Source organism: Oncorhynchus mykiss, chromosome 14 (assembly GCF_057628025.1).
Source record: "Oncorhynchus mykiss isolate SJ-2025 chromosome 14, ASM5762802v1, whole genome shotgun sequence".
Classification (NCBI taxonomy): domain Eukaryota; kingdom Metazoa; phylum Chordata; class Actinopteri; order Salmoniformes; family Salmonidae; genus Oncorhynchus; species Oncorhynchus mykiss.
The window spans coordinates 4,339,054-4,363,619 of NC_143035.1; the positions used below are offsets into that span (position 1 = coordinate 4,339,054).

General features: G+C 45.8%; 1 protein-coding gene across 1 annotated transcript in view; it reads right to left on the reverse strand.

Annotated features, from left to right (window-relative positions):
• LOC110488577 (slit homolog 3 protein) overlaps positions 1-24,566 on the reverse strand; it is a 206,978-nt gene that overhangs the window by 169,111 nt on the left and 13,301 nt on the right. The window contains 3 exon segments of the mRNA XM_090198173.1: positions 15,475-15,546; positions 17,809-17,880; positions 20,997-21,068. Of these exon segments, the coding sequence (XP_090054299.1) occupies positions 15,475-15,546; positions 17,809-17,880; positions 20,997-21,068 (216 nt within the window).

Genomic DNA, 24,566 nt, shown 5'->3' on the forward strand with positions numbered 1-24,566 from the left:
TGAACTCATGTTTAGCAGGCTTAATAGCGCATCAAAGGGAAACTAATCAACTTCACATGTTCCGCGATGTGACTCTGAGCTGATGCAACCCTCCCAAAAATGTGAGAAATGCTAAATATGCCAAAGCCCATTGAGAAAAGAGGCTGTGAGGAGAACTGTATGTCCCCCCCCCCTCCCCCCCGTCCCCCAGCGCAGCACATGTCAAATTCATCTCTGGCGAACACCTCTGGGATTACAGCCAAAGACAAACACCCAGACAGATTTACCCTCTGATTTGCCTCACGTTATAAATATTTAGGCCGGGATGTGGTGCGACATGCGTGATGGCTGGGTCAGGGGACGCCCTGTCAGCAGGAGGGGGGGGGGGGGGGGGGGAGTGGAGCTACATGCTCTCCTCACCCAACAGCTACTCAACACCAGGCAGCACCCAATAAAAGACAGACACAGGGCCTCCCCTGGGGGGTGCACATCCCTCAAAGGAAGAGAATGCAGGACAGAGAGAGACAGAGAGAGGGAAGACAGAGAGGAGGAGAGCAGGGAGGTAACGTTATGCGGTTAGCTGACTGACCCACTTTTGGTACAGGTTAATCTTATCATATGGATCTCTCTCTCTCTCTCTCGCTCTCTCTTGCGCTTCTCCTATCTCTCTCTCTCTCTCTCGCTTCTCCTATCTCTCTCTCTCTCGCTTCTCCTATCTCTCTTTCTCTCTCTGTCTCTCATTCTCTCTCTCTGTCTCTCTCTTTCTCGCCTCTATCTCTCTCTTATCACTTTCTGTCCCTTTCTCTCCTTCATTGTAGGATCTCAGTGTGAGATGGAGGGATACAGACGTTAGTCTGGGGTAGTCTCAGTCTACCCGTCTACTTTGTGTGTCAGGCACTGTCATGTCACGGTCCGTTTGCTCCCACCCCCGTGTCTCTTCCAATTACCCCTCCCAAACACACAGGCTATGTCCCAAAGCGCTCGCTATTTAGTGAACTACTTTTGACCAGGGCCCTTAGGGAGAGCTCATAGGTCTCATGTCAAAAGTAGTGCACTATTTAGGGAATATGGTGCCATTTGGGATGAAGGCAGAGCCAGGCAGCCCTCTGCACTGCGGTCACTAGCTGTCTCACAGCGAGAAAGTTCCCCACCACGGCTAAGAGGGGTATTAAATACAGCTTGAAGACCTATTTTCTTAGGGCTTGTAAGGTTACCAGTGCTGTCACAGGCACGTTCGGAGACAGGGCTTGTGTGTCCCAAATGTCACTTTATTCCCTTTAAAGTGCATTGCTTACTTTTTGACTAGGGCCCATAGGTAGTTCACTACAGGAAATAGAGTGGCATTTAGGACACAACCAGAGACTCACTTTCCACTTCACTTTGCTCTTTGGTATTGTGATTAATAGAAGTAAATAAAGACATCCACAATAATACAGATGGATGATGGAAAAACAGAATAATTGTGGTCCCCACGGTGCCATGTGAAGTAGGAGGACAGGACACTAAGCCGAGCACAGAGCGGAGACAGAGGATGACCTCCTCACAGGGTTGTTTTTGCTGCAGATGCCCCCCCACCATGTTCCTGGAGCCAGTGGCAACCTAGCAGGATGTTTTTCTCATTAGCTCCATGCAGCTATCCAACATGAGGCTCTGTCTCTCTGTGAGTAAGACATGTTACTGAAGTGGACGTGGCGCTGGCCTGAGGCGTCACATGGGGATGTGTTGTTGTATTTTCAACTCTCTTCCCTTCCTCTCTCTCCCTGAATCATGTTCAATGTGATCCTCTTAAACAAATGTAATATCTTTATTATACTGAGCCTGGGAAGAACAGGACAGAACAGGTATGGTCATTTCATTCAGTAGAATGATCTCATCCTTCGGCTTCACAGCGAACCGAACCACATGAAAAGCCTGGTAGTTACGATTAGCCACTTGACGCTCGGACCGGTTTATTTTCCTTCCCTTTCACAGTGTTGTTTGTATATTACTCTAAGCTTCTGGTGATAACGATTCCCACCGCTAATATCTAGCAGTGTTTTTCCTCTGCCTGTTTTCTTTCCTGGAAATGATGTGAAGTGGGCTGTTTTTTTGTGACCTGCGTTATAATAAACGACCAATTGTTTGTGGGACCAACTGGCGACTTTATGTTGTAGCGTGTGGTGTGTGTCTCTCTTAGTTCCTGTCAGTCTGTCTGTCTGTCTGTCTGTCTTAGTGTATGTCTGTATGTCTTAATGTCGTAGTGTCTGTCTGTCTGTCTGTCTGTCTGTCTGTCTGTCTGTCTGTCTGTCACCCCTAGTGGTTCGCACATCATTACAGCATGCTGCCGGCTCTGAGGGAGAGGAGAAGAAAAGGAGGAGAAAGGAGGAACTTACAGTGTGAAGCCCGCAGAACTTCACTCAGACCACTCACTCACTCAGGGAAAAATCGGTCCACCAACCAAGTGCTCATTTAGTTTTCCCATAGACTCTAAATACATATACAGTCTGCTCAGGGTCATCGGCTGAGGGAGAGATTGACAGCAGAGCCTCGACTAGATTGCTGATTTGACATACTTTACCAATAGAAAAGTAGAGGAAAAAAATATGAAATGGATGGTAAGGGAACCACGAGCCAACTGTGCTGGCTCCTTATAAGGCTAAAGACTGAGGGAAGAGGACATAACATATTGCAGTAGCTTCCCTACACACATATTTAAACTGCCACAGTTTCCAGGCTGTTTCTATAGAAAAGAAGAGCCACGCATATTCAGCGAGCAGACTATAAGCAGACAGCCAGATCCCTTTAGTGTATAATAATTCACCGCCCCGGTTAGCGAGTTCAACCAAACAACAACTCACAACATGGAGGACGCAGCATCTGCAATGAATGCACACACACACACACACACAGCACAGACTAGAACGGCTGGAGGCTGACTGTTCAAAGACACTCTCACGCGGCGATAAAAGAAACACACAACAACAGTGGAACATAACATCATTCCTCTCCGAGTAACTCTGTGAGTTCCAGCAGCATCCCATTGTCGCTTGCGGGACACAGTCACTATGGCGGTGGATACACATGGCGTTAGATCATAAAAGGCAGCTGTAATTAGCTAACTGACAATTGTCCCCTGGTAATGAAAGCAAGGGCTCTGTGGAGCAGCGTGAATGAGCTGAGCCCACTGAGGCTTGAGGCCTTGCTGCTTTCTCGTTAAAGTGACCATAGCACCCGGCTCTGCATGCCGTCTCCATCCAATAAACCAAGTCCTCTTTAATGACAGTGCCACCGCCACCGCTCGTCCCCTTCTGAGGTGACCTGGACTTTGTCCCAAATGGCACCAATAGGGCCCTGGTCAAAAGTAGTGCACTGTATAGGGATTAGGGTGCCATTTGAGACACACACTGTTTACCATGGTCACCGACTCACTGGCCCCATCATCATCACCTCTTTGCTGTGGTGACTGGTGACAACTGCACGACTCTTGCCACCCAAACCAACCAGCGTAAAACCAACCTAAATGGGGATGATGTTTCGAGGCGAGAGTGATTCCCAGTCCGACCACAGGAGGCCATGTGGCGTAGGAAGGATGGCTAAAACGTAGCGAGCGGCTGACACTTCTGCCCAGTAAACATTTCTGTCTGGGTGAGCGTTGATGCGTGTACCAAGATGCTGACAAAACCGACAGGCCTGTTTGTCCGACGCAAATTCGGATGTTCCGGTAAACATTGCGCCCCGCGGCAAATGTGCTGGTTGTCAGAATTCTTTATCAACCTTGCGTGAAGGGCATCGACTCACTCGGGAAGAGGAGTGGAACAGAGAGGAGACAGAGTCCAGTAGAAGCAGAGAGGCAGGCAGGATGTTGGCGGAGATGTTATATTTCTTTGTTTATTTTCTCTCCCCTGTGCCTGGATGCACATTGCATAAGCAAAAATCACATTCCAGCTCAGCTCTGTGCTTAGTTCACACTTGCAAAAACAAACCCACCTCCTGCCAATGGTTCCCATAACGTCGCAGTTGACGGAGGGAGGTCTTGCAGCACGTAGCTTAAGCCTTGGAAGAATTCTCAGCCTAAACAAAGTTAAAGCCCTCGTCTATGCCGTTCAGATTTCTGCATACACAATCCCTCATAATGCCTTTCAAAGTGTACAGGGGTACCAAGCGAGGAACTGAAGGTTGATTGAATGTCTGACGTAACGTATGGCCCCGCCCGATCCTACTTCCTCAACAGCTTGAGTGAATATGAGTATAAAAATATAACTGATTTTTAATTGGCTTAAATGCACACTGTATTTACTGAAAACATGTTTAAATCCGGTGTCACTATTCATGTGCCTATCTCTCTCTCTCTCTAGTGGATGATCAGTGTGACTCTGATATCCCATCTGGACTCCGGCTAAAGACTATAGACAGTACAGAAACAGTTGGACAACATAACAGTTTACTTTAGCTACTGAGGTTCACCTGCCATAGGTGGAAATAAGATATATGAGCTGAGGAATTGACTGAGATGGACACAGAGAGAGTGAGAAAAAGAGAGAGTGCGAGAGAGAGAGAAAGAGAGAGAGAGAGAAAGGAAAGGGAGTGGAAGTGGGTATTACATTCGTTCTGCCCTTTTGAAACATGTGCAGCCCATTTAAATCCAATTATTATCTCTGCTGGTCGTCATGGGAACCACCTGTGATAAACACCCCGGTGAATAATGGCCCCAAACTATTTCCCAAATTACAGGCACCCTCAATCAACGTAGGGCATTAGGCCTCTTTCCCTCTATCCCTGGTTCTGCGAGAGAGACAGAAAGACAGACAGAAAGATACTGTATCCGATGGGTGTGTGTGTGTGTGTGTGTGCGGGGGGGGGGGCAGTCTTCATAACCTCTCACTGGAGAGCCACTGACAGCCTGGTGATCCCCGTAAAAATTTACTGGGATCACCGTCAGGAGAGCGTGACAGCAGCATCGACGAATCAAATCCATGAATTTGACCTTGATGATAACATTTGGTTGAATCAGCTCTTCTGACTGTATATTTTGGTGGCGGTGCTGTTTTTACTGTAAGAAAAACAGCCCGTGTCTGAGTGAAAGTGTGAGTAGTCTCGGTGGCGGTGCGGCCCTTCTCCTCCCCTATGGAAGATAATCCCTTAATGGAGCCTAAGCACCAGACATTACAGCCCCTTCTCTGCACTTACACATTATGGACGTCTTATACAACCTTTATGCCCATAGTCAAACAGTCAGTCACCCCTGCAACCCACTGTAGGCCTACCAGTATCTAACCCTTTCCCCTACCATGTGCTTAGGGTTATATTCGTTATTGTAAAAAAAAAATGGCCCTTATTAGCTACAGTACCTATAAGTTACAATGTCTATTACCTACTATACGTATAATGTAAAATGTGTATTATCTCCAGTACCTATAAGTTAAAATGTGTATAGCCTACAGTACCTATGTTAAAATGTGTATTACCTAGAGTACTTATCAGTAAAAATCTGCAATGCTACTGAGACATTGAGAGTAAAGTTGTTCAGTGGGTTCAGTGAAATGGGTCAGTAGAGGTAAGGGCTGAGTGCAGGACAGGAGGGAGAGAAGAAAGACAGGGGCAACCCCAGAGGGACTACCCCTGAACACGGACATGGGTAGATTACACAGAGCCAGACAGCCAGTTCACAGGGCAAGGCGGTCCTCAGGGCAGGCGGTCCTCAGGGCAGGCGGTCCTCCTCACGGGCCTGCAGCCCTCCTCACGGCCAGGAAAAACCATCCAGTAAAACCCATCCTCTCTGACCCACACACTGTAAAACACGACTCCCATTCCACACACTCTCTCCTTTCCTCTCCGAGTCCCACGGATGAGAAACCACCCCTGCAAATGACCTGTTTCCACCCAGACTGGAAAATCACTAGCTATTAGATCAGAGATCTCCTTCATGCTACTACATAGCTGTTGTGTGTGTGTGTGTGTGTGTGTTTGTGTGTGTGTGCAAACATGAGTGCGTGCGTGTGTTGAGAGAGCGAGAGAGAGAGAGAGAGAGAGAGAGAGAGAGAAGGAAAGTAAGAGAGAGTATGTATGCCTGTCTTTGTGTATGTATGTCTGTGTAATTGTGTACCAAAGACATCTGTGTCTGCAATTACGAGAGCGATAAAGATTGTGAGGTTCATTTGTAGCAATCAGACTTTGCTAAAACAAAATAAATCACCAGTCTAGGCTTTAGGAGCTGCTAGTGACCCAAGAGACCTCACAATCCCCCTTCTCCCCTACCTCTCCCCCTCTCTCTGCCTATGCCTATAGACGTGAGTGTATGTGCCTCTCAGAATGGCTGTGTGTGTGACATAGGCCAGCTCCAGGATTGCAGTAAAGTTTCCAGCAGCAGCACACATGGGGGCCGGCACGCTCCTTGTCTGCAGAACTAACAGAGTCCCCAGAAGCAGAAACAGCAGTATACAGCAGTGGGTGGCTGTGCGGGCCCCACACCATGCAGGGAGATTTATATGGGCCTCAGTCCCTTCCGATCCCTACTGTAAATAATGCCGCAAAATTCCTCTCCTGATCCACTGTCTGTCATCTTAACAGCATACTGTACATATACTGTGGTGTCTCACTATATTTCCTGATATATATATACTCAACATATGAATGACTATATATACACCATATATACAAAGGTATGTGGACACCCCTTCAAATGAGTGGTTTCGGCTATTTCCGCCACCCCGGTTGCTGACATGTGTAGAAAATTAAGCAAACATCCATGAAATCTCCATAGACAAACATTGTCAGTAGAATGGCTGTACTGAAGAGCTCAGCGACTTTCAACGTTGCACCGTCATAGCATGCCACCTTTCCATCAAGTCAGTTCATCAACTTTCTGCCCTGCTAGAGCTGCCCTGATGCTGTTATTCTGCGCTGCTAGAGCTTTCCTGGTGCTGTTATTCTGCCCTGCTAGAGCTGCCCTGGTGCTGTTATTCTGCCCTGCTAGAGCTGCCCTGGTACTGTTATTCTGCCCTGCTAGAGCTGCCCTGGTGCTGTTATTCTGCCCTGCTAGAGCTGCCCTGGTGCTGTTATTCTGCCCTGCTAGAGCTGCCCTGGTGCTGTTATTCTGCCCTGCTAGAGCTGCCCTGGTGCTGTTATTCTGCCCTGCTAGAGCTGCCCTGGTGCTGTTATTGTGAAGTGGAAACGTCTAGGAGCAACAATGGCTCAGCTGCGAAGTGGTAGACCACACAAGCTCACAGAATGGGACCGCCGAGTGCTGAAGCACATAGTGTGTAAAAATTGTCTGTCCTTGGTTGCAACACTCAATACCAAGTTCCAAATTACTTCTGGAAGCAACATCGGCACAATAACTGTTAGTCGGCAGCTTCATAAAATGGGTTTTCACGGCCGAGCAGCTGCACACAATCCTAAGATCACCATTCACAATGCCAAGTGCTGGCTGGAGTGGTGTAAAGCTAGCCGCCATTGGACCCTGGAGTAGTGGAAACGCTTTCTCTGGAGCGATGAATCACGCTTCACCATCTGGCAGTCCGACAGATGAACCTGGGTTTGGGCGGATGCCAGGAGAACATTATCTGCCCAAATGCATAGTGTCAACTGTAAAGTTTGGTGGATGAGGAATAATGGTCTGGGGCTGTTTTTCATGGTTCAGGCTGGCCCCCTTAGTTCCATTGAAGTGAAATCTTAACGCTACAGCATACAATGACATTCTAGACAATTCTTCCAACTTTGTGGCAACAGTCTGGGAAAGGCCCTTTCCTGTTTGTTTCAGCATGACAATGCTCCAGTGCACAAAGTGAAAATGGTTTGTTGAGATTGGTGTGGAAGAACTTGACTGGCCTGCACAGAGCCCTGACCTCAACCCCATCGAACACCTTTGGGATGAATTAGAACGCAGACTGCGAGCCAGGCCTAATCGACCAACATCAGTGCCCTACTTCACTAATGCTCGTGGCTGAATGGAAGCAAGTCCCCGCAGAAATGTTCCAACATCTAGTGGAAAGCTTTCCCAGAAGAGTGGAGGCTGTTATAGCAGCAAAGGGAAGGACCAACTCCATATTAATGCCCATGATTTTGGAATGAGATGTTCGACGAGCAGGTGTCCACATACTTTTGTACTGTATATCTTAATCTTTTCAATCTGTCTTGAATATCTTATGAGGAAACATAACAATTGTGTGCTTAAAAAACCCGGACCCGAGCAGCCAGGTTTAAAAGCCCCTCAAGAAAAATAAAGCTACAATTCAAAACAGGGTTGATTATTTTTCCTCTGCTCGGTAAGAAAAGCAGTCAACAAAAGGTCCTTTCTATTCTGCTCGTGACACGGAGGATATCTCAGTTCTTCCCGGTCCAAGTTTCCAAAGACACAGCTGTTTTTAATTACGCTTCACATGTAAACCTTAATTGTGATTAAACAAACATTGTGTGAGTGCTGTTGGCTGCTAAGAAAGCTCATCCATAGCCTGTAGCTTACAAAACTCAAATAAGTCAAAGGAAGGTATTAACAGTAACAAAATATGCAGTTTAAAGCTACCTCCTATTGCATGTTTCCTCACCTTTATTTGGACACTCAATTGCTACCACATGTTTCTTTGCTATTTTAGTACACACCACATACATATACATTATTTGCTCTATAAAATAGACAGCCAACTCCCGACAACATTTCATAGCCTCTCACCCTCTAGCTGGCAACTTTAGAGTGGTAAGGTGTTGCTGCCGGGAACTTAAAGACATGTTGGCTGCCAGAGCGCGTGCACACAAACACAATCCGAATAAAGTTCCCCCGGCAAACATTCCTTCCTCCGCTCCTCGCAGGGTCGATAAACGCTGAGGTGAGACAAAGCTGTTGGGATGCCAGATTTCACCATTTATTCATTCCTTCTGTCAGCAGAAACAAAAACGATCATGCAAGCAGCATCCCCCAGTGGGAATTGCTTTGGGTCTGTGTTCGACCTGACTAGATTGCGCTTCGAATTTCCAGATACTTGACAAGGTTAAGTACCTACTGGCAATGACATATCGTCTCTGACTGGAAACAGCAGGGGGGGCGGCAGAGAGCGAGAGACAGAGCAGTAATTGACAGATCTCCCATTGGAGCATAATTGGCTATATTAAGTTTCACTGTTTGATCTTGTCCCGTGGGACCGCCCACCAAGCCAACAGCTCCCACTCTGCATACTAACCAAAAACACAACAACAAAACGTCACTGCCTACCATGCCGACAGGACAGCGAACCCCTGCAACAGTCCAGCAAGACAACTATGCAGAAGTGGAATGGAGAATAGAGCACCCTGCTGCAGCGGAGATAAACCAGACAAGGCATCTGCTGAACATAATCTGCTAAAATAAATACATGAATTCTTTCTTTGTTATTAGCAGAAATACATTTTTGGAAAAGCAACCAATTATCATTATGAGTTCTCGTTTCGATAGGTGACCCAGTAAAGGGTTAAAGTTAACTCATGTAAATATATGTAGCCTCAGAAACAAAGTTCATGAGATTAGTAATTTGCTCATCTTAGATAATATTATTATTAATATTATTATTATTATTATTATTATTATTATATTTCTGAGGCTCACTTAGACAGCACCTTTGATGATAGAGCAGTAAGAATACAAGGATATGTCATCTATAGAAAAGACAGGAATGTCTACGGGGGAGGTGTTTCTGTATATATTCAGAGCCATATTTCTGTAAAGCTTCTGTAAAGCTCAGAGAGGCAAATGAAGTAGAAGTGCTGTGGTTACAGGTTCACCTGCCTCATCTGAAGCCTCTTCTTTTTGGGGGCTGCTATAGGCCACCAAGTGCAAACTGTCAGTACCTGGAGAATATGTGTGTGGTGCACTGGTGTAACGCAGTTTCTCTGGACCCCCCTGCAAGGTCGGCGTTTGCCCCCCCCCCCCCCCCCCCCCCCCCCCCCCCCTCTTAAAATAAAATACAAATTTAATGTGTCAGCCAGACAGCCACTCACAAAGTATAGACTGCCAATCGCTGTCCATGGTGCTGGAATTTCAACATGTCTATACAGCTGCATGCCTATCAAATCGATGGTAGGCTTTTTGTGGTGCCAGGGCATGTACAGCAATGTTTTAACTAATTGATAAATGTTTATGCCTCGGCCTATTTGGTCGTCATTTTCTCATGTTAAGCCTAACGCTTCACAAAGCTGTGCCCCAGGGGTGTCAAACTGACTCCATGGAGGGCCTAGTGTCTGCAGGTTTTGGGACTTTTTCCCTTTCAAATAAGACCTAGACAACCAGGTAAGGAGAGTTCTTTACTAATTAGTGACCTTAATTCATCAATCAAGTACAAGAGATGAGTGAAACCCTGCAGACACCCAGCCCTCCGTGGAATGAATTTGACATGCTGTACACGGTGTCACAAAACAGCCATTATTAGGCTGCTGGCTGGTGACAATAATGTTGTAACTTGTTCAGTAATTAAAGAAAGGAAATTCAGACATGGCAAATTGTAAAATGTATTTCTGATCCAACAACATACTAATCAGCTACCAATAGATTTAGTTGATTATGGAACGGCCCTATATAGGCCGCCTGAACCTGCATGACATGAGCCGTCCTAGCGCTCTCTCCGAGCTTGGATAGAAATATGTTGTGCATAAAACCATTCTATTAATGCCAATTAATACAGTCAGTCCACCCTCAAAACACTAGCTTGCTAGGGATTGTTTCATTATGCAGTGTACTATCTATAGCTATATACCAGATTTAGCTGCCATTTATAAACTGTTTATACAAATGACACATCAAATAGCCTAACAATGAGGGGAAAAAGTAAATAAATTCAGCCACTATTTATTGTTGAGCTCAGCGGGTTTTGTCTGGCTAATAGCCTACACAAATGGCCTGCGATATTCAAGGTCAATTAAATGAAATCCAACTTGAGAGACTCCCCTGGTCTCCTGGAGTCCTCGTTTATTGTGAGTAAATGTATTCACCACGGCCTGTAGGTCCAGGTTGCAGGCCCAACTGTTTCCTATACTGAGTATTGCCAACCCAGACAGTCTTTCCTGAGACGTTGTGAATTATATGTCCATTGCGATGCATACAATTTAAACTTAGCGTGGGAATGATATACACTTAGGGAAGATATACCAGAGACCCGGGACTGTTCATACTGCAACCAAACAACTCAAAAGCCAGTTCACCAACATGAAGAAAATCGTAAACCTCTTTTTTTTGTTCAAGCCCTCAAAAACTGTTGCCCGCTAAAGGTGATCATCTGTTTGCATCTGCCAATTTATTAGCTGTTCAGAATATCGACGGCCTGTCCCCAGAGATTCCTGTACAGTTCATATCTTTCTGTAATGTGTTGATGCCGGCAATTAAAGACAACAAAAGGCTCAAGTAAGGATGTCACAGAACTGCTCTATATGAAGCACCCCTCCCTTCTGCCCAGCTTCCCTGATGTTGCTACGGCAACCAAGCTGTTTTTACCATCCCTCTCTACCTGTCGCTTCTGCGGAGAGGTCGTTTTCTAGACTAAAACTCATAAAGAACTACCTAAGGAATTATTAGGCTCTCGGATTGATAAGCGCTTTTGACCACCTGAGCAAGCTCCACTCATTGCACTCTCATAGCCTTGACCGCGGCATTTGTTCACCGATATCCCCTCATACTATCCATCAGTTGAATTGTTTATTTTTCAAGGCCTGGGGCACTTTTAGCTTCCCAGTACACATGGAAATTAAACATGTTTATTAATGACTTTAAAAAAAAATAAAACATTTTCAAAAATGTTTTTGTCATTATGGACTATTGTGTGTAGATTGATTAGTAAACCAATTTCATACTTTTTTGGAATAAGGCTGGAAAAAGTCAAGGGGTCTGAATACTTTCTGAAGGCATTGTATATATGAAAAGTCTGTAAATAGTATTTTTGTTGTCCATTTCCAATATATAAGTCATTTTTATTATTATTACATTCAATTCAAAGTAAAAAAAATCTTATGTTGTTCTTGTCTATAACTGTTCTGTACTTTGTCATGTTATTTGTATGTTTTATGTGGACCCCAGGAAGAGTATCTGCAGCATGTGTAGTAGCTAATGGAGATCCTAATAAACTAAACTGAACAAAACAAAACGTTTTGTATCTACCAACAAGCTGTGCCCCGTCCGGTTCTCATTGGCTCAGAAGCAGACCTCCAATGTCTTTGTAGCTTGTATTTATCTAAATATGTCTTTGGAGTAAATCACAAAGCTGTCTGGCCTCCAGAAACTGGCTGAGTGCAGCCCTATTTTGGAAGACATTTGGCTTGCATTCTGGGAGAGCTTCATTTCTCTGAAAACAATCAGAGGGCCCAATGGCTGAGCTGCGTGCCAGGGCTCCATGGTTTATGCATTCGGGACGTATTGAATTATTAGGCAGATATCGGAGGCAGGAGGAGCATTGTGGTCAGGCAGTACACAGCCACACTGTTTGCCAGCTTAAGAGCTTTAAAGAGAAACACTGATACTGGGTGCTACCGTAGCCTACATGCATGTCTGTTCTGCAGGCCTTGGTTTAAAGCACCGTGCTTTAACACAGAGAAGAAGACTAGGAAAAAGCTCAATCTGCTGCTTCTGTGTTTTCGCTAAATCAGTCCTCGTCCAACAGGCGTGAGAAACTAAATGTGCGGGAGAGTTATTTGTTTCTAGCAAATATGGCGTCCCGTGAAAACCAAACAAACTGGAACTGGAGCCAAAGTGATGGGAAAACAGCAGAACGATTCCTGACACGATAACAAACTGTGGGCAAACGATAGCAGAGTTTGGAAGGGGCTGGGGGGAGAGGGGGGTGGTTGGGAGTATGGAGTGGGGATGTAGCTGGCCCATGCCCAGATTCTAGCACCGAGCAGGCATCCAACTACTTCTTCTTCTGGCAGAATCAATCACAGTGAGTTACCACCACTACACTGCTGGCCATAGCATTCAGACAGGCTAACTACTCTACTCACTAATGGATAATTGCTCACCAAGATTGAAGGGAGGACTCTCAATTGACTAGAGGGGTGGGGGATAAGAAAACATTGTGCATTACGCCCTCCATGCGCACCAATCACATACAACCTGAGCAAGCCTTTGGCAGGGAGTGGTTGAGTCCCATGGGTATTGCTGGCTGAAATATCCTGCGTTCAAACACCACAACATGGGGGCCTGACGACCGACCAGCCAGTCAGGAGGAAGTGGAGTTAATACGAGGGGCCTAATCCCAGTCACCATTAATAAACAGCAGCAGGCATCTTCATGGCCTCCCTCTAGTTCTTCATTTGCTTTCCATTAGCCATCAGGTTGAATACTAGAGGGGCAGTCAGTGAATAGGAGGAGGAGGATAGAGATATAGAACAGAGAGAGAAATAGAAAGAGAGGGACAGAAATCCCCTGCTAGATAGAGAGCTATCCTTGCAGAGAGAGAGAGAGAGAGAGAGAGAGAGAGAGAGAGAGAGAGAGAGAGAGAGAGAGAGAGAGAGAGAGAGGCCCCTGCTTCCTTGGCCCACACAGACAGTGCTCTGCAGAGAGAGAGAGAGAGAGAGAGAGAGAGAGAGAGAGAGAGAGAGGCCCCTGCTTCCTTGGCCCACACATACAGTGCTCTGCAGAGAGAGAGAGAGGAGCTGCAGTCTCAGCCCTGTAACTCTAACCGCATTCCTTCCAAGCAGAGTGGGCCTGCACAGGGAGCGCTGACCACAAACGCCCCAGCCAGCAGCCCAGTGGCTCCATCATGATCATCCATGATCCATGATCCATCCCACCGACCCAGGCCAGGCCCAGGCTAGCCTCCCACCCCCAACCCTAACCTCCACCAACTCTGGGGCACCAGGCTCCAGCCCTCCTACCCCACCACCACCACCACAACCCTCACTGTCCATGGCCCCATCAGCCAATACCTGAGCCTGCCTGTGGATGTAGCTGTGAGGCAGTCTGCTCGGTCACCCCTGTCTCCAGCTCATCTATTATGCATTTGTTTGCATGATGGCACATTCACATCAAAGTCCCCCGGACCGACGGGACAGACCACGTTTCTTTTCTTTTCACTTCCTCTCCCTCGGTCTTGACTCTTGCAGCTAAGTTAACGGATGCAACCATTACCTTTCTCTGACCTGACCCAAAGCAGCAGAATGTTTCCTGGAACGCTGGCTAGTGCGAAGGGCGAGGGCAAGACTCACATCAAATAAACCTGTTGGACTGTGATGCGCTGCGTATGCTTTCTACAGCTGCCTCAGCCTGGCCGGCGCGAGCAGGGTCTTTAATACCAGGGTTAGGGGTTAGGCAATTCATATCACACTACCATAACAGATAATAACCAAGTATGACAGGGAGAGGTCATGAACCCCTCGTAAACCACCTCTCGCTCCGACCAGATTAGGAGAGCCTTCATTACAGGATAGTTTAGACATAGCAAAACGTCATCGAATAAAGAACTCAAACCAACTTTGGGGGAAACTTCAGACACTATAATTTAAATTTGCTGATGGGAAAAGGATAAGAAACAGAGAGATTTACAGTATTCGCTTTGTCCATTCTTTCCACTCCTTAGAAACTGTCTGGGATTGTAAAGAATGCCTTATTAACCTCTGATAAATAAATACAAAAAAAATCCTAAATTCATTGCCAATAATGCTTTTATGTTGGAGCAGCATAGGGAGGAGAGGAAATTAAACTGTCATTCTCAACAAGTGTTTCTGAGACAGCATCGATAGCCCGGAGGAGAAACACAAACTGCTGTTGAATTGGCAGCGGAGAGTCTCGTTTCTTTAAACAGAGCCATGACTGCTGTCGTCAAACGCGGATCAAGTCTTCACCGCTACATGGAGCCGCACAGTGTGAACAAATAGGCTGTGAATTCATCTCTGGAGTAATCTCCAAAACAATGAAGGGAACAAAGACAATTTTGAAAGAGATTAACGTATTATTTGGCAGTTCCAATCTCTCTGTTTTCCTAATGGAAACATTTCACAGTAGAAAAAAAAAAAAAAATACACTAAACCCAAGTTAATAGAGCCCCAACGCTGCCCCAAAGTAAACACTAGTAAAGTTCAGGGCCGGTTGTCGGTTCCACACAGGGCGAACCTGAGTACGAGTGTTTCTCTGAGGACCGGCTCTAGTCCTCCCTGACAGCAAAGCTAACGGCTGCGGTGTGACCAGGCCAGGCATTCAAAGGGCTCGGCGAAATGGATATTCGGGAATAAAAATTCTGCAGTTACCCCCTCCGGTCCCAGGAAAACATTCCCCCTAGCACACCTTCACCTCAAGGACAGGAGTACAGAGCCGGGCTGTGTCACCTTACACCTAGCAGGGATCCGCAACCCAAATAAAAGCCCAACATCTGGGGGGGTTAAAGAATAATAACACGATGACTGTCCCTGCACTGACCGCAAACCTCCTCTCCTCTTCAAACTGTATGGGAAGCTAAATATTTGAGCGGAAACCCCCGTCCGAGACAATGATTGAAATTAAAACAGTGGGGAAGTTGACTTTGTTTCCCGGCGATCAGATATCAAAAGAGAAGTAGCATTGTGACTTACAGGCGGCCAAGCTTGGGTGTGGACTGGAACAGCAGCTCTGGGAGAACCTGCAGCTTGTTCCGGTTCAGACGCCTGGAGAGAGAGAGAGAGAGAGAGGGAGAGAAAGGGGGAGAGAAGAGAGAGAGGGAGAGAGAGAGAGAGAGAGAGAGAGAGAGAGAGAGAGAGAGAGGGGGAGAGGAGAGAGAGAGAGAGAGAGAGAGAGAGAGAGAGAGAGAGAGAGAGAGAGAGAGAGAGAGAGAGAGAGAGAGAGAGAGAGAGAGAGAGAGAGAGAGAGAGAGAGAGAGAGAGAGAGAGAGTAAGAGAGGGAGAGGGGGAGAGGAGAGAGAGCGCAAGGGAAGGGCGAAAGCATCAGTCTGGTCAAATAAGCGCTGTTTGATGAGGCATTCAGACATTTGACTATGTGAAATGAATAGAGTACAGTTTGGGCTGTGTTGGTGTGTAGTGTAGTGTGAGAGAGACACAGAGAGACAGACTTAGGGAACATTTGAGGGCTGAAACATACGCCAACATCAAGCGCCATTGTGTTGTGGTACAGCAGGGAACAGAGATCGATGAGAAGGCCGGCGAAATATAAACGAAACACAGACGCTCCAATCAATCAATCAGATTAGAACCTCCGAAGTGGGATGACCCTTTGTTCGCGGAACAGGAAGACTGGGATAAGCCAATGGCAGCGCCCTGGGTCAAGAGTTCACAGATGGGCTAAAGCGGGTGACTTCCTATGAAGACGGGCATAGGTTATCAGGCTCTGAAGTCATCTGAAGCCTTTAAAGGCCATTATCACTGTGGTGAGCCTCTACAGGCTAACATGGGGGGGGATGGGGTTCAGGATGCTAGGCCTTATCATGGCACCAAAGCCTTTTTCTGAGACAGGGGGTCACAGGGCACAGCTGAGGTATGTGGAGGAAGACGGGGGAGGTTCTCAGGATGTCATGAAAGAAGCCCTCAGAGCTTGATCACTCTCCCTCTGTCTCCCTCTGTCCTCATCCATCCCTGGCCTGCACAGCCGGATGGAGAGACTAAAGGCTTACCTAACACCTAGCCAGCTAGCATATCTACTTTCCACGCTGTTACGCCACAAATCATTACAGCTCAAAGCAAAGGCCTCAATCTCTGACCTGACCTCAATGAGAAACACAACATTAGGGAGAAGATCAACTGTCACATACGTTGTCAAGCCTGGAATACTCCTATAAGACACATTTGATGTACCACTTGACAGCACTGACTTTGATCTAATCGAAGTAAATCTGATCTGTTTTGATACTTTCCTCCACTGATTCCTTAGCTCCATTTCAGCAAAGGTCAACTCCCTCACCCCATTACTTTATTCTACTGACATACATTTCCCTCAGAGAGAGAGCGATAACATGACTGGAGATATGTTCCCATGGCCCTGTCTACGATCTCTGTCAGTGTGATCCCTGTCACGTTACACCGCGGTACTAACGCCCACCTGTCCCAGAGCCAGGGTCATAAAGCGAGAGGTCTATGTGTGCACTGCGCGCCCGTGCCATACAAACAGCACCCTGACCGCCCAAGTCACACATGGGCTCCAGTCAACAGGGCAGGAGTGTCAGTGCGTAGTCTGCGGACATAGGACCCTTCACTCAGACCCTGGTTCCTTCCCAGCCGAATTCCAGAGCGGTGTGAAAAGCGGATGGGCCGGCAGAATAACATCCAGGCAGAGTGAGTTCCTGGCAGGATAGGAAGAGGCTGTGACAGAAAGGGGACTTGGCTAGGAGATCTGGGAGATGGTCTGCCCAGGTACTAACGCACATTCGACAGGCGGACTTGGACCCTCGTCATGGCTGGCAAGCCTGGCATGCATGGGTTTGGTTTAGTTACCAGTGTGTGGTCAGCCAGCTACTTCCAGACCGAAACAAACCCAATGACACAGACAAGGTCAGCAAGCCAAATGTCTAGGTTATTCACTTGGACATCAGAAGCAGTTCCCTTCATGTTGTTTTGACCGAGTAGTCAGTTTCACGTCAGAGTGTTAATGTTCACACTCAGGAGTGATGTGGAGGCATGCTTCAACCGTGTCAAGGAGCAGGTGAGAGAGTCACCCACCTTGACTTTTAAATGTAGGTAATCTATATCGTCCTTACCTAAATATGCCTTTTTGAGTGCTTCTGAGAGTGCATATATGGTATACACACACACACACACACACACACGCAACGCACACAGACAAAACAAACACACACACTTAAGCACACAGAAACAGTGTAAATACCCAAACGTGGTATTAGGGGTGAAAAGTTTCTAGAGGGTGTCAGTCTGCTGCAGTGGCTGCTGGGTAGGGAAGTGAGGTCGTCTAGGGATACTTACAGTCTCTCTAGCTGTTTGAGGTCCTGGAACGCCCCCCTCTCAATCACTGTGATCTGGTTGTCCTCTAGGTGCCTGACAGAAAAGAGGGTGACAACATTATAGATCATGGGTTAAACGCAACATGGGGTAAAGCTACAGAACTCCTTTTAGAAGCAAGAACATGTACTCCTTTTCAAAGCAACACAGTGTACTCCTTTTAGAAACAAGACCATGTACTCCTTTTCATAGCAATACAATGTACTCCTTTTCAAAGCAATACAATGTACTCCTTTTAGAAACAAGACCATGTACTCCTTTTCAAAGCAATACAATGTACTCCTTTTAGAAACAAGACCATGTACTCCTTTTCAAAGCAATACAATGTACTCCTTTTCAAAGCAATACAGTGTACTCCTTTTAGAAACAAGACCATGTACTCCTTTTAGAAACAAGACCATGTACTCCTTTTAGAAACAAGACCATGTACTCCTTTTAGAAACAAGACCATGTACTATAACTGCAGGGTTTTCCTTTGAGGTCTAAATGGGTATTCCTTACTTTAGCCTGTCGAGTGTCTACCCTCTGCTCTGGGAACATCATGTCATGTTTCAGGATCCCTAAGGTTTTCCAGATGCCTTACAAAGGCAGAACATCTCCATCTCCATGGATATGCTGTTTATATTTGTGTCTCTGGATATTAGGGCCAATCTGGAGTGACATATCTGAGAAGCACATGAATCGCAGAGTGACTGATACTCATGGCGGCTTGATACAACCAAGGCCATAAGCAGAAAGTGGAAACGCGAGACAGAAAACATTCTCTGCTTCTCATGTGGAATTCCGGTCTTTTGGCAGGAGGCTCTCAGTTATAAATTGTATTTTAAGCAAATGTTTATACATGTGACTGCTTTACTGCTATCAATACATGTTTTTGTCATATCCGTTTGTCAGGGGGAGATGACACAGTTGGCCTCATCATAAGAGAAATATTCAGAGGCAATTTGTGAAGAATACCGCAGGTTTCCAGACTAACCCATTGGCCTAGCCAAAAGCCAGCAGCTCTAATACCCGTGGATTGGTCTCAGATGGAGCTAGTTAGGCAAAGACCAAAATGTTTAGCCCAAAATAATTGCCTTATTTGGTTAATAAAAGACGAATCCTATACCTTGGATGATGATCTGATATATAAATCCGGTTCCCACAAACGAGGGATCAAACTCTCGCTGGTTTATTTATCGACATTTAAGTAAATATTCTCTGAACCCACCAGATGGGGTTGTGTGTATCGTGTAGTATAATAGTATTGTTTTCATATGGTTTATGTGGTCCATTATCCATATGGAACATAGGCCAGCAACTACACTATCATGAGGGGCAAGCCAGCAGTGAAAAAGGACCTACAGTAATGTGCTCATCAGCCCAAAACGAAGGGACCAAGGGAATCCCTTAAATGTATGTGTGTGGGTGTGTGTGTGTACTCAGATGTCGTTCCCAAGACTTCTACATCCACATGGTTTGGAGTAGGGAAATGTCACTGGCTGACTGCTGTTAATAATGAGCCACATAAAGAAAAAGGTAGCCGGACCCGGCTGACAGTACTGCAGGACAGACCCTGCTTATTACCACTCCTTGGGTGCTTTCGATTGCCGGTTATTTTTGTCTCCACGCCATCCTTTTACACGCCCTTGTTCAGGAGGTAAACAGCACCAAGACGTCGTTAGATTACAGTCATTAGCTCAGCACGCGGTCACACGTGCTCAAGCTCTCTCTTCGGGCAAGAGAGGGGAGGAAGGAGCCCGTCGAGTCAATTGGTGCAACTCCAAACCGATGAGTGTCAAATACTTTCCTTTGTGTATCATCATTGTGATAGCCGTGAGAGGAGTTGGAGGGAAGTTATACTACAGTTGGGTTTTACTGCATGTCATTAGCCAGGTAAAACGTACCAACGCTATGCTTTTTAACCTTGTAAATATTGTGCAATTATGACATTTTGCTCCCATGATTCCACATTTCCATTTGCTTAGTTATTTCCAATGGCTCGTAATCGTGGGATTTTAGACAGCTACTTATAGGTTAAACATAAACATGGTAAATTCAAAATGACTTACTTAATCACTATAACCTGTTTCTTTCCTAATGACTATAACCAATGTTTCTCCCTTAATGACACAAATGCATTAAACAAAGCAACATGGGTCCAAATTTAGCAACCTGGGTCCAAATTTAGCAACCTAAGTCCAAATTTAGTTAGGATTTTTATGCAGTGAGAAAATTGAGACATGGATTTTTAAACCTTGAGACAATTGAGACATGGATTTTTAACCCTTGAGACAATTGAGACATGGATTTTTAAACCTTGAGACAATTGAGACATGGATTTTTAAACCTTGAGACAATTGAGACATGGATTTTTAAACCTTGAGACAATTGAGACATGGATTTTTAAACCTTGAGACAATTGAGACATGGATTTTTAAACCTTGAGACAATTGGGACATGGATTTTTAAACCTTGAGACAATTGAGACATGGATTTTTAAACCTTGAGACAATTAAGACATGGATTTTTAAACCTTGAGACAATTGAGACATGGATTTTTAAACCTTGAGACAATTGAGACATGGATTTTTAAACCTTGAGACAATTGAGACATGGATTTTTAAACCTTGAGACAATTGAGACATGGATTTTTAAACCTTGAGACAATTGAGACATGGATTTTTAAACCTTGAGACAATTGGGACATTGATTTTTAAACCTTGAGACAATTGAGACATGGATTTTAAACCTTGAGACAATTGAGACATGGATTTTTTAACCTTGAGACAATTGAGACATGGATTTTTAAACCTTGAGACAATTGAGACATGGATTTTTAAACCTTGAGGCAATTGAGACATGGATTGAGCGTCATTCAGACGGTGAATGTGCAAGACAAAAGATTTAAGTGCCTTTGAACGGGGCATGGTAATGTGTTTTTCACCCTCAACAGTTTCCCGTGTGTATCAAGAATGGTCCACCACCTAAAGGACATCCAGTCAACTTGTCACAACTGTGGGATGCATTGGAGTCAACATTGGGGGGGTGGGGGGTGCAACTCAAAATTAGGAAGGTGTTATTCATGTTTTGTACCTTCAGTGTATATCAACGTTATATCAAATTTGGTCTTATTATCATGCTTATTTGTGAAGGACGGAGAGAATGCTTACAGAACTCGCAGGTTCTTGATGCCAGAAAAGTCAACTTTAGTGATCCTGGTGATGTTATTCCTGTCCAAGTCCCTGAAAGGAGAGAGAGAGAGAGAGAGAGTGAGAGAGAGAGAGAGAGAGATATGTTAGAACGATAATCACACATCATCATAATCAGGGTCAGTCTATCAGTTCTCTATCCACGCTTGTGAACATGGGATGGTAATGCAGAGGTTCCCTGGCCGCGGCCTAAGCAGCACACTGCTCTGCTCTGTGGAGATAATGGCGGGGCACGGTGGCTGTGAAGTGGTGTGCTGGGTGTCCTTCACGCTGTGAAAGATTGCCCCTGAGGTGTGGAGAAGAGCACCTTCTCTTCAGTCTCTCTCTGCCTTGTGGCCCCTACCTAAGACACCGGGGGCCAAGTCCTTTCATCCCAGAGACTTTGTACCTGACTACCTTACTGGGCAAAGAGGAGCCATCCAGGACTCTCTGAGTGGCCCCACACTCTGCTCATATCTCAAACACACTGGCGCCAACAGGTAAGATGCTAGAGTGCTCACCTGTGTGTGTGTATGTGTGTGTGTGTGTGTGTGTGTGTGTGTGTGTGTGTGTGTGTGTGTGTGTGTGTGTGTGTGTGTGTGTGTGTGTGTGCGTGTGTGTGCGTGTGTGTGTGTGTGTGTGTGCGTGTGTGTTTGCTCACTCATGGAAATCCACATACCATTGTGTGGGGATCATAGACCTGCCTGTAACGATGTCAGTGTGTATTGTATACAGTCCATACTGACAGCATGAATGTAGGACAAGAGAATGAGAATGACAAAGGCCTCGAACAAATATACATTGATGTTACTTCTGATTTGATCAATTTTTCTCTCTGGAGCCAAAAGCTTATCTTGCTTGCAGACTGTTACTCCGATTGAACTACTTCTCAGAATGTACGACACAAAGGAAGAATTAGGGAAGAAAAAACACACACATTAAATACACACACACCCTTACACACACTCTTGCATGAGCACACGTAAGCACACACAGACACACACACACACACACACTCTCACACGCACACACTAGGGCTGGAAATGGCCAGGAACCTCACAATACGATATTATCACGATACTTAGATGCCGATACGATATGTGCTGCGATTCTCGCGATTCTCACGATTCTATATGTATTGCGAATTCATATTGCGATTTTATTGTGATTTGATGTTCCAAACATATTGCTCACTATATGTCTACTGCCGAGAGACAAGAGAGAGCGTGAGGAAATGAGTTTTGATCAGTCAGGGAAATATGTTGGCTCACTACTTAAAAAGAAGATGGAGAACAAGCTATACGATTACAAAGTGTTTTGCCGCAGGTACACCTGACTAGCGCTAGGTAACGCTACCTACAGTACTATTTAAAACATTTTCTAAATCAATATTTGAAGTCAAATATCGATATATTTTCCAAAAAGAATATTGCAATATGTAACTGTTTCGCTCTTCTACCCCATCGCTAACACGCACACGCACACACACACGGTCTCTTTGACGTGGGGCTCAGTGTATGTTTCTCATAATATAAATAAACATTTATAAATCTGATTTAAAGGCATATTGGATTTCAAAAGACTTCCCCAGCTCTGCACATAAAGAGCTCTAATGGGAGCCATATTGTGGCCTTAGAGAGGACAGGGGCCTGACTGCTGGTGAAGTCACCCTCCCATTCCCATTCCTCACTCTCACCCTCTGCTCTTCTCTCTCACCCTCTCTCTGCTCTCTCTCTGCTCTTCTCTCTCACCCTCTCCCTGCTCTCTCTCTGCTCTTCTCTCTCACACTCTCCCTGCTCTTCGCTCACCCTCTCTCTGCTCTCCTCTCACCCTCTGCTCTTCTCTCTCACCCTCTCTCTGCTCTTCTCTCTCACACTCTCTCTGCTCTTCTCTCTCACACTCTCCCTGCTCTTCCCTCAGCCTCTCTCTGCTCTCCTCTCTCCCCCTCTCTCTGTTCTCTCTCACACTCTCTTACCCGCTCTCTGTTCCATCTCTCACTCTCGCTACTTTTTCCATCGCCCTCCTGTCCCTTACTCTCACTCTTTCAACTTCTCATTCTGACCCTCAACTCTCTGTCCCTCACTCACCCCTTCTCTCCCTGCCTCTCGGTCCCACACAACACTATCTCGCTCCCCTTCTCTAACCCAGCGTTCTTCCTCCCTCGCACTACAATCTCTCCTCTCTTATCTCTATCCTTCACTGTTCCCAGTAACTGTTACATCGTGGAAAACATGTTTCACCAGGGAATATAATCAGGCATCGCTACTCAAAGAAGTCAATTAAACAGGCTTTTAGAACGCTGTGATCTGGTAGGGGTCAGCAATCGACAAGCGGCTTTTGTGCACCCTGCTGCCCATTGTATGTTTTCATTTGTGTGAGGGATAAGGTGGCAATCCAAACAGCAGGTGTTCAGGGCCTCACAATGCCCACCCCCAGGCCACCCCACCCACTCAAGGCCTTTAAACCACTGAACCAACTAGTCTGGCACAGAAGCTGACAGAGTGTTTTACTTTACCTCGGGCGAAATCACTTACAAGAGCACTTTATTGATGCATCGACCGACCGGACAAGAAAATACATTTATTTTGGCCCAGGAACATTATGTTGCACAAATGACATATCGGGTGACACGTAACGAAAAGGCCCCCAAAGCCCCTTCAAATCCATGGGAGAAGAATTTTTACAAAAACACATAAACAATCTCTCTTTTCTCCATCTAACACTTTGCTTCACAATGTGCTTCCTGCTGTAATCTCCTGTTATTTTCCTTGAAGCTGAAGTCGCCTGGTCTTCCACAGCAGATGGAAGACCAGGCCACAGCAGGTATGCTCCACTTCCTTCTCAAAGCCTCTAAACCATGTTCGGAATCTTCATTGAGTTACTCCTCTCATGCTCAGAACTACACTATATATACAAAAGTATGTGGACACCCCTTCAAATTAGTGGATTCGGCCGTTTCAGCCCGACACGTTGCTGAAAGGTGTATAAAATTGAGCACACAGACATGCAATCTCCATAGACATTGGCAGTAGAATGGCCTTACTGAAGGGCTCAGTGACTTTCAACGTAGCATCGTCATACAGTGGGATGTCACCTTTCCAACAGTTCGTCAAATTTCTGCTCTGCTAGAGCTGCCCCAGTCAACAGTAAGTGCTGTTATTGTGAAGTGGAAACGTCTAGGAGCAACAACGGCTCAGCCATGAAGTGACACTTTTTCTCCATCCCTGACAAACACAGCTGATTAATCAAATTGCATTCTAAACTGAAGATCATGATTAGGCGATTATTGGAATCTGGTGTGTTAGCTGGGGCTTGGGCAAAATTTTGACACCAATCCGGCCCTCGAGGACTGGAATTGCCCACTCCTGCTAGCGGGTAAAAATCATCTGTCCTTGGTTGCAACACTAACTACTGAGTTCCAAACTGCCTCTGGAAGCAACGTCAGCACAAGAACTGTTAGTCGGGAGCTTCATGAAATGGGTTTCAGTGGAAACGCGTTCTCTGGAGTGATGAAACATGCTTCAACATCTGGCTGACTGACACATCTGGGTT